This window comes from Myotis lucifugus, unplaced genomic scaffold (genome assembly GCF_000147115.1).
Source record: "Myotis lucifugus unplaced genomic scaffold, Myoluc2.0 scaffold_2, whole genome shotgun sequence".
Lineage (NCBI taxonomy): Eukaryota > Metazoa > Chordata > Mammalia > Chiroptera > Vespertilionidae > Myotis > Myotis lucifugus.
Window position 1 is genome coordinate 24751737 of NW_005871050.1, and position 12001 is coordinate 24763737.

Below are 12001 nucleotides of genomic sequence, written 5' to 3' on the forward strand. Positions count from 1 at the left end.
ACCTATGACACGCGTGTCAGAGGTGACACGCGAACTCATTTTTTTGGTTGATTTTTCTTTGTTAAATGGCATTTAAATATATAAAATAAATATCAAAAATATGTCTTTGTTTTACTATGGTTGCAAATATCAAAAAATTTCTATATGTGACATGGCACCAGAGTTAAGTTAGGATTTTTCAAAATGCTGCCACGCCGAGCTCAAAAGGTTCGCCATCACTGTGCTAGGCTGTCTAATTAAACACTTTGAACTTAAATGCCTCATATGTAAAAAGGGGATAATACAGAATGGTTGTATGGATTGAAAGACTGAATACATGTATAGTGCATGAAATACAGCTTAGCATACAGGAACTCATGGTAGATCACTCAGTAAATGATAGATCACTTCTTATTTGTCTTGATTTTATGTATATCCAACTATCTTCTAATATTCCTCTAGGAAGAGGGGCCTTTACTTCATTCCCAGGCTCACCAGCTTCCAAATCTCTCTGGATTCCCACAAACAAAATGTACATAAATTGTGCTCTCTAAGGACATAGCCCTTCACACAGCATTGCATATCCTCTGAAACACACCTGATACTCAAGTGCAGCACAGGACAGCTATGCATGCTTCAGAAGACACAGATATCACACAGAATATGTCACCTGCAAATGCAGCCTCACCTGCTTCTTTCCCATATGTTCTTCCAATTTTCAAGTCCTTAACACTATTTTTTTTTAGAGGTACTATTCCATTTTCAGAGTCCTGGCAGATTCATTTACCTCACTGCCTTTGTAATTTTCTCATGTATTTATTTATTCATTCATGTATTTATTCCCCACCTTGTTCCAAAATGGCTATCAGGTGGCTTACAAGAATACACAAAATACAAATGATAGTATAAATTCAAAGTAGATAAGAAAGTAAAAGGGGGGCGGGGAGATAGGAACAGCCCTGCCTGTGTGGCTCAGTGGATTGAGCACTGTCCTACGCACCAGGAGGTCATGATTTGATTCCCAGTCAGGGCATATGCCCAGGTCGCAGGCTTTATCCCCAATAGGGGGCGTTCATCAGGCAGCCAAGTGATTATTCTCTCATTATTGATGTTTCTATCTCTGTCTCTCTCTCCCTTCCTCTCTCTGAAATCAATAAAAACATTTTTTAAAAATCTTAAAAAATGATAGGAACATAAAATGGAGCCTGGAAGAAAGCTAATACAAAGCACATACATACCATAGAGTCCCCATGGCAAGTGCTATGCATGGGCCACATATTTGGCTCCAAGCTTTCTAGTAGCCAACAAAAGAGAAACCTAGTAAATGGTTTCTAGAAACCAACAAAAGAGAAGTAGTCTCACACTTCACAGGGTACATAAAATAAAAACAAAACCACTTGTTAAGGATGTTCTTTTCCTGATCTAAGTTCTGAAAACTTTCCTATAGTGAAGTATCATAAAATGGTGGTAAATTGTCTCTCCAAAGTTGCTCTAACATCATGATTCAGCTCTTGGAATAGTCTCCAACAAAGATAGTCACTCTTGAAATTACATCTACTACTACTTTTTTTTTCTACCTATCTCTTGAAATTCCATTTGTTCAATGAAATGTAGTTAAAGAGACTTCTTAAAACAAAATAAAACAAACAAAAACATCTTTCACCAAAGCAAGTATTTTCATTTAATTAAAGAAGTAGACATTGTGACATTATTTATATAAAAAATTTAGAAAGTTCCCCAAATATCCAATGAAAGAAAATGATTAAATAAACCATGATGCCACTATGCCAATATATGATGAAATATTATACACTTCAAAAATAATATTATGAAAACTTTTTAAAATGTAGGAAAATATTCATGATAAAAAATGTAAGTGAAAAAGCAGGATATAAAATTATATATTATGATCTCAACTATGTAAAAATATCCCCATATATAGCCATAAAAAGTCTGAAAAGAAATCCACCAAAATGTTAACATTGTTTCTGAGATCTGTGAATTTGGGTGATTTCTTTTCTATTTGCTTGTGTTTATTTTCCAAAGTTTTTGATATTGATGAAAAACTTCTCTATAATGAGAAAGAAGAACTAGGAAGAAAATACCAACCTAATCAGTTATCACTGGTCCATGGAATTATGGGCAGTTTCAATTTTTCAATTTTCTATAACTGACATATAAATTCTAGTCAGTAACAAAGTTACTTAAAAAAACAAGAATTCTAAAGTCTAGCTTTTTGGTTGTTTGTAAGGGCCAGAATGATGCAAATCTAAAACACCTCACAATCATTAAGCACTTAATAATTATAAAATTTATTTTACATTTTAATAATTAATAAATTTATTTATTTATTTTTAATATTATTAAATTTACTTGTAAAAGTATCCTGATATTTATAATTATATTTGATTATCAACAATATCTTGTGAGATAAGCTAGATATTACTCTCTCATTTAACAGGTGATGAAATTGAGGCTCAGAGAAACTAAGTGACTAGCTCAAAGCCACAATAATCAGTGACACAGGTAGACTTAAACCCAGGCCTCCAGAGCCCAAGTCCAGTGTTCTTTCTATTCATTCAAGACTGACAGTGGTGTAACCTAATCAGTCACTGAGAGGCAGAAACATAGAAACAGTAACCACTCCCTACCTATAAAGATGCTATTCTTGAATGACTCCCAAAGTAGGGGAGTTCAGCTGATGAAATTATGATTTTAGGAGGTTAAAAAAAGAGTAAGAAAAGTGAGGTTACATGTGAATTTTGAAAGCCCTCATAAATACTTTTTTGCACAATAAAATAAAACAATAACAATAGTACATTACATAAAAAGAATGAAAGTTTACATAGCTTAAATTAGTAAAAATGACAGGTTCTACATAGTTTCCATTTTAGATACTGCAATGATTTTCAAAGGTAATGAAGATGTACCACTCATTACGGCAGTGGAAAATGGGAGGGACAGTGAAGCAATGAACAGAGCTGGACTATTTCAAAATCATGGCTCTCCATACTCTCAGAGTCATCTAAATCCAACCCTAAAATTGTAATGATTTGCTTGTGGTTTTAGCCCTATCAAGCAAGTGAATTTAAGTGGTACAATCTCAAGTCTTTTTAAAAGACACCTTAGCACTTGGATATAGAATTCAAATTAAATCATTCAAGCTTTTCTGAAGTCAGATTATCAACTGTCCAACACTGGTATATAAATGGCACTACTTGATGATTTAGGCTCTTGCTTTCTTCCCATTATGGTGTTGTCAAAAGACTCTTAGAATCTTCTTATAGAGTTCAAGTAAAGCATTCAACCTTCGTCTGAATGCAGCTTATCAGCTTTCCAGCACTGGTATTTGATTACTTAAGTCCCGCTGAAGATGGTTTCTGTCCAATGTGACATATTTTTAAGGCAGCAGAATATCTCTTTATATAATTCTGCTAAATTACTCAAGCTTTGAAGAGGTAAGGTTTGACATGTAAAGGTATCAATTTTCCCTACTTTCTTGGGGAGTTGCTAATCTTGTTCTAAAATATTTGCTTCTGTTGCTACAGTTCCATACATCCTAAGTATCTTCATCATCACTTATGCTAATCATCTCTGGAGTATTGGAATTTTTCTGAAAGTCATCTTCTAGCAGCATCGCATCATGTGGGTTAGTGTCAACAGGTTCAGATTCAACTTTAGCCAATGACTGCTTGTGTCAAATGTTCATCTGCACCCATAGGCTCTTCTTGATCCAAATATTTTTTTCAGATGGGACTGCTGAAAGATATTCCACTATATCTAGCCAAATTTTCCCTCAGGTTGTATTAATGAAAGGCCCTGTTAAACTATCAAATTTCTCTTTTATTAAGAATATAGCATTAGTGATGGTGTAGAAATCCAATGCACTAGGATCTTCAGACAGAGGAAACTTTGTGAAATTTTGAACAACAAAGTTATATTATTAACTTAGCATTAAGTCTTCTTGAATGACTGGATGAAACACTGATCTAAGGCCTCAAGGATCTGAGACATGAGAGTAGTTATCAAATCAACCTTAACATTAAGATGCACATTGGCAAGTACATCTGAGGTTCTGAAAGGACTGTGAAAAATCAGTAGGACTTTGAATTCAAGATTTTTAAAAAAATAGTCTTGAACTTCCAGAAGAAATTACTTTTCAAACAATTCCTTATAGAGAGAAGGAGTCATCCTGGCTTTTCTGTTTGCATGAAAATGCATCGGAAACTTGCTTAGGTTTTTTCTATTGGGACGATTTGGGCATAGTTTCATGTAGAGTAGTAATGATTTCACTATGAGGTCACCTGAAGTAGTGGCACAAACCACAAATGTAAACCTCCCTATTTTTGCTGACCTCATACTAGCATCAGTTGGCTCCTACTCTTCAAAAGGACAAATGAGATTGTTCAAGGGTTTCCAAAGCATGGTGGTCTCAAGAGCACAGATTTGCACAGAAACATAATCCCCTGCTTCAATTATTTTCTGCAATTGTGGCAGATACAACACAGAAACTGCAGGCTCTGGTAGTTCGTTCTTTGGCACCACTGTAACATAAAACTTGGTCTCTAGGTCATGGCATTCCATAAGTTTCTCAAACTATCCCTTGTTCCTAGCAAATATTTTTTCTGGACCCATTTCAGTGTCTGAAAATATTTCTTCAAAAATTTCTCTTACATGGTCACAGATCCCATACATGGAAAGTGTTTCCTTATTATTTTGCTTGTATTTAATACAGATGTTTAACATCATTTCCAAGTTTTCCATACTTATGTCACAAGGGATTAAACATCTCTTAAATGATACAGGTACACAAGAGACAATACTGACCTTAATAAGAATTTGGGTTTTCCTTATGGTACAAATTATGGATTCATTAACACCGTGAAAGCAACCTATGAAGCCGTTTGTTTTGCCTTGAAGAAGCAGATGAGGAATGTTCCTTTTCTCTTCTAAAGACATCACCCTTCTTGCCCTTTTGGCAAGTTTCTGTGGTAACTGTCCCTGTACTTCATCCACTCTATTCTGCCTCAATAGTCACATTTATAGAAGCCATGTTTAAACTTTAGGCTAATTAATGCAACCTGGCAATTACTTACTAGATATTTTATACCCCCCAGTGTTACAAAGTGTCAGCATATGATATTTAAGCACCAAATGGTATTATGAACAACACAAGGATAAATGATAATATGTTGTTGTAATATCCAGTGCAAATAGGGCTGGTTGTGTAGGGGACAACTGACAGAAGATGAGAAAGAAAACAAATGACTTGGACTGACTCCTGTATACTCAGTTCAAAATTTTCACAGCTGTCAAAAAGGTATATAGAAGTAAATCCACCTATAGTTCAATTTCCAATAAGGAGAGCTTGCAGTTTAGAAAAGATTACTGTAAATTCTTCTCTAAGTTATCAGAAAGAAAGTCGTTTATATTTTCAAGACAGTATTATTGCTATGATTTCCCTTGGCTTAACACTATGAATTCAATATGATGTAAAAGGTAAATACAACATAAGTATATTTTCTGTATACCACAGTACATCAATCAAACATTAACTTCTGACAAAATGCAACCTCTGAAGAAGTAGACATAAATATCAGGCAGTCCCTAAACAACTAATGCTCAAGAAATGACTACCCAAGAAAGAAAGTGACAATGAAAGAATAAACTAGCCCCTTTTCAATGCCCGGCCACTGATACTTTACTTTTATCCCCTCCTCCTGGGAAGATAGAGCGAAGCCTGGCTTTCTTATTCTTCTCTTCAGGGGCCATGGGAAGCGGTTTGGAGCTGTGGTTGAGTGCTGAAGAATCCCGATTGTTACTATTCATCCTCAGTGGGGGAGCTGGGGGTTTCTCTTCATTATCCAGATTGTCAGACATTTTCAGTTACAACTAATTGCACAGCTCCTAAAGAAGGAGGAGGAGAAAACAGGAGTTAAGAAAGGAGAGGTCTATAAAACAATCTAGTAAATATAGGGATTCTAATATCTTAGAAACAAAGGTATTGGTATCATATTGCCTCAGGTTTTTCATTGACCATTTTGAGGGGTTTCTTTTCTAGAGGAAAAGGTACTGCCTCCCTAATGACCAACAGCGGAATTTCTCTAAGAGAAAAGTGAAGGCTATGATTAATCGCTTTTCAATATGCACACACAAACACATAAAAGGTCCCTTCCTTTTCTCACGATGAAACTCTATTTTCTGCTGTACACCAAGTCTTTTCATGAACAAGCTGCAATCTTTCTTCTTTAAATATTCTATCCTGATCATTGTTATGGTAGGGTAGCACAACCTCTTTAGAATCCAAAATTGACACAGATTTGGCTGTTGATTTTAATGGCCCATAAGAATGATGTGTTGAATGCTTTGACATTGGGATGCCTTTGGTGTCTGATTCTCACTTGTGTGTACCTGATCTACAAAATATATTCTACTGTTTTATGAGAAAGAACTGAGAAGCAATCTAGTAGCCCTGGTAGTTTCAGCAGAGTTTGGGTATACAGATAGAAGAAATGATTCCCCATCTTCAGGTAGCAGGTAGAAGATAAAGCTGAACCAAATGTCACCATAAGCAAAGAGGAGCTCCAAGGAGAGGACACTTCCTGAGGAGACACTAAAAGCTTATTCATTGTCATATTTTATGTCTTGGAACAGGGAACAAAGAAGTTGACAGGGGTAACATGGTTGCAAGAATCTGTCTGGGTTTTAGCAACTTATTTGCTCTTAATTTCATTACTTTTGCATTTTGTGCTTAGGGCTGAATGTATTTGGGTTTTATCCCACTGGGAGGGTAAGGTGAACTGTAAAGCATGGACTTCCCAAGGAAATGTTTCTGTTTCCAGCTGTTTTCCTATTCCAATTCAAGTCCTTCATTAGGGACCTGAAACTTGCCATGGTAAGTCAGGTGTTAAGAGTAGCTTCCAAGTAAATCTCCAGTTTGAATACAAGAAAAATCAAATTTCATTGCAACAAAATCTCTGTAAATTCAAATATTAACTGGCACTCATTTAGGAGCAAAAGAACTCTCCAAACACAACTTAGCACATCACTTTATCCCAACAATATTTACTATAAACAAATCTAAGTACAACAATAAAACCAGGATCTCCTCATTACCTATTATAATGAAAAATAATCTATCATAAATATTTTTAGCTCTTTAATTGTTACTATGCTTATTGTTTTCAGTATTGAACTCTAACTAGGTTACATCATTTTATGTAGAAAATTTTTTAATTTTACTATGTTCTAAGTTTTCTCAAATATATACAGCCAGTGAATATTTAAGAATAAGTGATTATCGCCCTAACCAGTTTGGCTCAGTGGATAGAGCGTCGGCCTGCGGACTGAAAGGTCCCAGGTTTGATTCCGGCCAAAGGCATGTACCTTGGTTGCAGGCACATCCCCAGTAGGAGGTGTGCAGGAGGCAGATGATCGATGTTTCTCTCTCATGTTTCTCTCTCATCGATGTTTCTACCTCTCTATCCCTCTCCCTTCCTCTCTGGAAAAAAAATCAATAAAACATATTTTTTTAAAAAAAGAATAAGTGATTATCAATAGCTTCTCCATCTGCATAGATGACTACCAACTAACAATGATTGGCTTGATCTTGATTTGGACAAGAGATCTCTTTTCCTTTCCTAAGTGTCATGACTTGCATTATCTTAATAAATGAAGAACAATTCTGTGTTGTTGTTCTTTCAGTTAGCATGATAGTGAAAATATTCAGTATTAAATGTTTTGTCACAAATGGCAACAACTTGACAAGTCTCACATTTTCCTATGTAGGTGAAACTACAGTATACAGCAAAATTAAAACTAACTGATGTCAAAGATAAGGCCTGCTCATGGATATACTAGTGCCTATTTTAATTAGAATATGAAACTAGTGCTAATGGGTTTACATTCCCTTTTGTATTTGATTTTAGCCCTTCTAAATTCATTGTTTCCCCAAAATAAAAGTGAGTTTAAGACTGATTTCATCAGTGGCATTATTCTGTTTTGGACAGAGAAGGTTTTAACTTAGTCACTGAGAAGAATTTGCCACCAGAAACAAAGCACTATTTTTTCTTTGGTTTTGTTTGTTTGTTTTACTTTTCTCAGTTCAAAAATGATGTCTGAATATGAGATTATTAAATAAAGTTCAATTATACAAAATCTACCTCATATGATACTGAACTTTGGTAAAAAATTAATGAAAATTTAAAGTTATTGCAAAAGAACTGTGTATTTAAATAGAAATACCTAAAAGAGAGGTTTCTGAAAAATATATATCACAGGGAGAGAGGAGCCACAATATTCAGATGATACATATTTTCTGATGACTGATTACTTGAGATGAAGAAGTCAGAGGAACATGCATGGCCTCTTTAAAATGGTATACAGAGCTGGTCTTGCACAATAAAAGCAAGTTAGAGTCTGGGCCAGTCAGGATTCTAGGGCACCTATGTAATTGAAAATACTAGGCTCCTTTGTTCTTGATAAATGGGTGTGGCTAACGAAGTGGCCTTCTTTGTTCCTAATTAAGGGCTCTGGCCAGAGACTCACAAGGTAAGTGCCCTGTTTTTTTTTTTCAGGATGCCTGATTATTCTGACCTTATTTGACCTGGTATATTTTAGGTTGGGAGAAAAGGGCTACTTGTAATAAAAAAGAATAAAAAACTCATACTATACTCTCCTATATTACACTAGAAATTCCTGACTAAAATGTCTACTCCACACACTTGATGTGGTCCATATCACAGGCATCTTCAAAGGACCCAGCTTATATAGCATACTTTCTACTGCCCAGTAAATTAAATTTGCTTCAATTCCATTTAAATCATCAGAAGATTATAAGAGGAGTTGAAACAAACATTTTATAGACATGAAAATGAAGTTGAAGAATTTTTGTCTAGTTCCACACCAGGAACATGTAGCATGAACCAAATAACCACTTCTTTAACCTATATAGTTCAGTTTGGTTTTGCTTGAATTGTCCTCTTACTAGAGGCCAAGTACATGAAATTTGTGCACAGGTAGGGTCCCTAGGCCTGGCCAGCAATCAGGGCCAGTCTGTAGGGCAACTGGAGGGGTGATCAGGAGGCCCTCACTGGCACCCGCCTTGGCTGGCCAGGGGCCTGCAGGCTGGGGGCAGTTCCTGCATTGAGCGTCTGCCCCTTGGTGGTCAGTGTGTGTCATAGTGACTGGTCCTTCCACTGGTCATTCCACCTTTTGGCCGATTTGCATATTAGGCTTTTATTATATAGGATTACTTCAGTTCTTTACAAGGTACAACTTATCTTCATCTTCTTCTAATGGTTCCAAATAATTCTGATTTGATGACAAAAGAATAATGCAGGAGCATCTTGTTATCATTAACTCAATTTCAAAGCAAATGCTTCAAAGCACACTTTTAGAAAACTGATGGAGAAAGGGTAGGAACCTGTAAGGAAGCCTTGCTGCTAATGTATTTGTTTCCCAAGTGGGAGATATCTCCAACTATTCCATAAATGTAGATAAAAGGGGGATTCCATTATGTTGTGTTTATAAACAATGCCAATTTACCAAAGCAGGTTCCTCCCCTGATATAGCTTTCTACAAAGCGTACTGTTTAATGGATTGCTGGTTCAATCTGACTATGATGTCATTATTTCCAAGATCTTGATAGAGACTATTTTGTTTGGGGCAGCTGTAGGCTCTATTCCAAGAATTGTATAAAAACACCATTATTTTCTAGGAACCCAATTAAAAAATGTTTATCTTTAAAGTTTAACTGCCGTCATTCCCTTCTGCAACAGAACAGGAACTTACAAGTGAGTGGCACATTGGATCTAGCCACAGAGCATTTGTTTAACTTTTAGAACTTGGCCCTTAGCATTGTAGAGAAACAGCTAACTTTAATGGACAACCAGCATCAAAACTGTTATACCTGTTCACAGATTGATTTCACACTTGAGTACTAGGTTTTTCACAGAGAATTCAAATGGCTTCTGTGAATTGTATATATTTATAATCCAGCCCCTGGGACTTAATGAGGTTCACCAGCACTCAGTAATTACAATATAAATTCATCAGTAAAAAGAAGTGAGCCTCTTGTCTCATGATAACCAAGGAGCCTAAACATCCCTTTTGCAGAGTACTGGGAGAGATTACTCCTCTTTCCCCCTCACTCATCTTCCTTTTTTTCTCTCTCTTTCCCTTTCCCCTCACAAAGCATGAGGGCACGCATACAAAGGCCCATATACAAACACATACACACCACTCTTCACTGACTTGCCTTTTGACACGGATATCTACTGCAAATAATTTTAGAGGAATCTTTTTATCAAGACGCATGGGACTTTAAATGAAATGATTAGGAATTATAAATAATTTTCCATCATTCTCTCATTCCTCCAAAATGCATTATCTTAATCAGTGCAGTGCCAAGGTATACAGAGAATGCCCCATAGGTTAAAAAAAGGCACCAATTTGCATATATCAGGAATCAAGGGAGAGATAGGTAATCAATTATACTCTCCCTAATGTGGCCAAAATTCATACTCTGGCATACATGTTGAATAGGATGCAACTAAAAATGCCAATCATTCCCATTTGCCAGAGGTGTTCTATCTTGGTGTGTAAAAAATGAGTCCAGAAATACTATCCCTACAACTTGCAAGGCCATATATTAAGCCATAAGCAACCAAAACAACTATTTTCATCATATCTGGTGCCATCAGAGACAACTGACATGTCTGCATTATCCTGTCTGATTTTAAAATTGAAATAACCGTTTATTTGCATAGCTTACCAACAAGAAACAAACTAATACTGGCCTCCTTTAAAAAACAGAAGCCCAGGCCAGCAGATGCAAAGCTATGATCTAATTAATCCAGAGGTAAAGCTCCTAAACCACCATCCACACAAGGTTATTACTACAAATTGGTGAGCACACCAATATTCTTAACATCCTTTTCATATCAAACTAGAAGCAGTGGTTCTCAACCTTCCTAATGCTGCGATCCTTTAATACAGTTCCTCATGTTGTGGTGACCCCCAACCATAAAATTATTTTCGTTGCTACTTCATAACTGTAATTTTGCTACTGTTATGAATCATAATGTAAATATCTGATATGCAGGATGTATTTTCAGGGGTCACGACCCACAGGTTGGGAACCGCTGAGCTAGAGGATCTAACATAGGAATGAGATGTAGCCTAGGGGAAATTTCCAGGGTGAACTTCCCAATGTTTCTGAGATACCTACATAAAAAATGGGGTTGCAAGATATTTTGAGCTGATGACTGCCAAACTGACAGGAGCACATAGGAAAGAAGATGGATTTTAGGATCTCAAAATTAAAGTAAACAAGTCAAAGAACTCTCACTAAGTTAAAAAGGGTAATAATACATGAGGGTATTTCAAATTTTTGCAATTTGAGAAATCTTTATAACAAGAATTAGCTCTATACATCAAGACAAATTGAAGATTTAATGAGAGCTTTCAGACTTTCAGGTATGAAACAAACATAGATTTAAAGACAGCCAATGTCTATTTAAAACAATGATATCAACACTGGAATTTTTTTTTGTATTTGAGGATGAGGTTGCTTTACTATCAGAATGAATTGTACTTTGGTGTCAGTAAAAAGGATCTAATAGTTTCCTGCCAGTTCTTTCCTGGGCTCCCTGTAAATAAAAGCATATGTTTTCAAGATGGCTACCTGAGCTTCCACATATTGCCTGGGACTGGGAAACAAACTCTGCTTTGCTAACTAGCCTACACGGATATTAAATACACGTTATATTGGACACATTATTAGCAACTGAACCAACTGGCTCAGATACTGACTGACAATGAAAGAAGATGTAGTGGACTGGTTTTAATTGCCAAAAAAGTAATTAGCCTTTCACAAAGGGGACAATGTACTTTAATTTAAAAGAAAGATTATACATTGTGTTGCATTTCTATAGCAACTTGCATCTGAAGATTTTGAGTGACTTTTCAGACATTAATTCCCACAATATGCTATGATTCAAAAGTGTAGAGAAAGAACATT

The 12001-nt window shown here is 35.9% G+C and overlaps 1 protein-coding gene across 6 annotated transcripts in view; it reads right to left on the reverse strand.

Moving 5' to 3' along the window:
- Positions 1 to 12001, reverse strand: part of PAK3 (p21 (RAC1) activated kinase 3) — a 361927-nt gene that overhangs the window by 117058 nt on the left and 232868 nt on the right. For 3 of the 6 annotated variants that reach the window (XM_006082231.3, XM_023756794.1, XM_023756800.1), the window contains one exon: positions 5685 to 5886. In XM_006082231.3, the coding sequence (XP_006082293.1) occupies positions 5685 to 5859 (175 nt within the window). In that variant the 5' untranslated portion in view covers positions 5860 to 5886. Of the gene's footprint in view, positions 1 to 5684; positions 5887 to 12001 lie in introns of those variants that run through there. The other 3 variants (XM_023756787.1, XM_023756777.1, XM_023756774.1) reach the window with 1 other exon arrangement.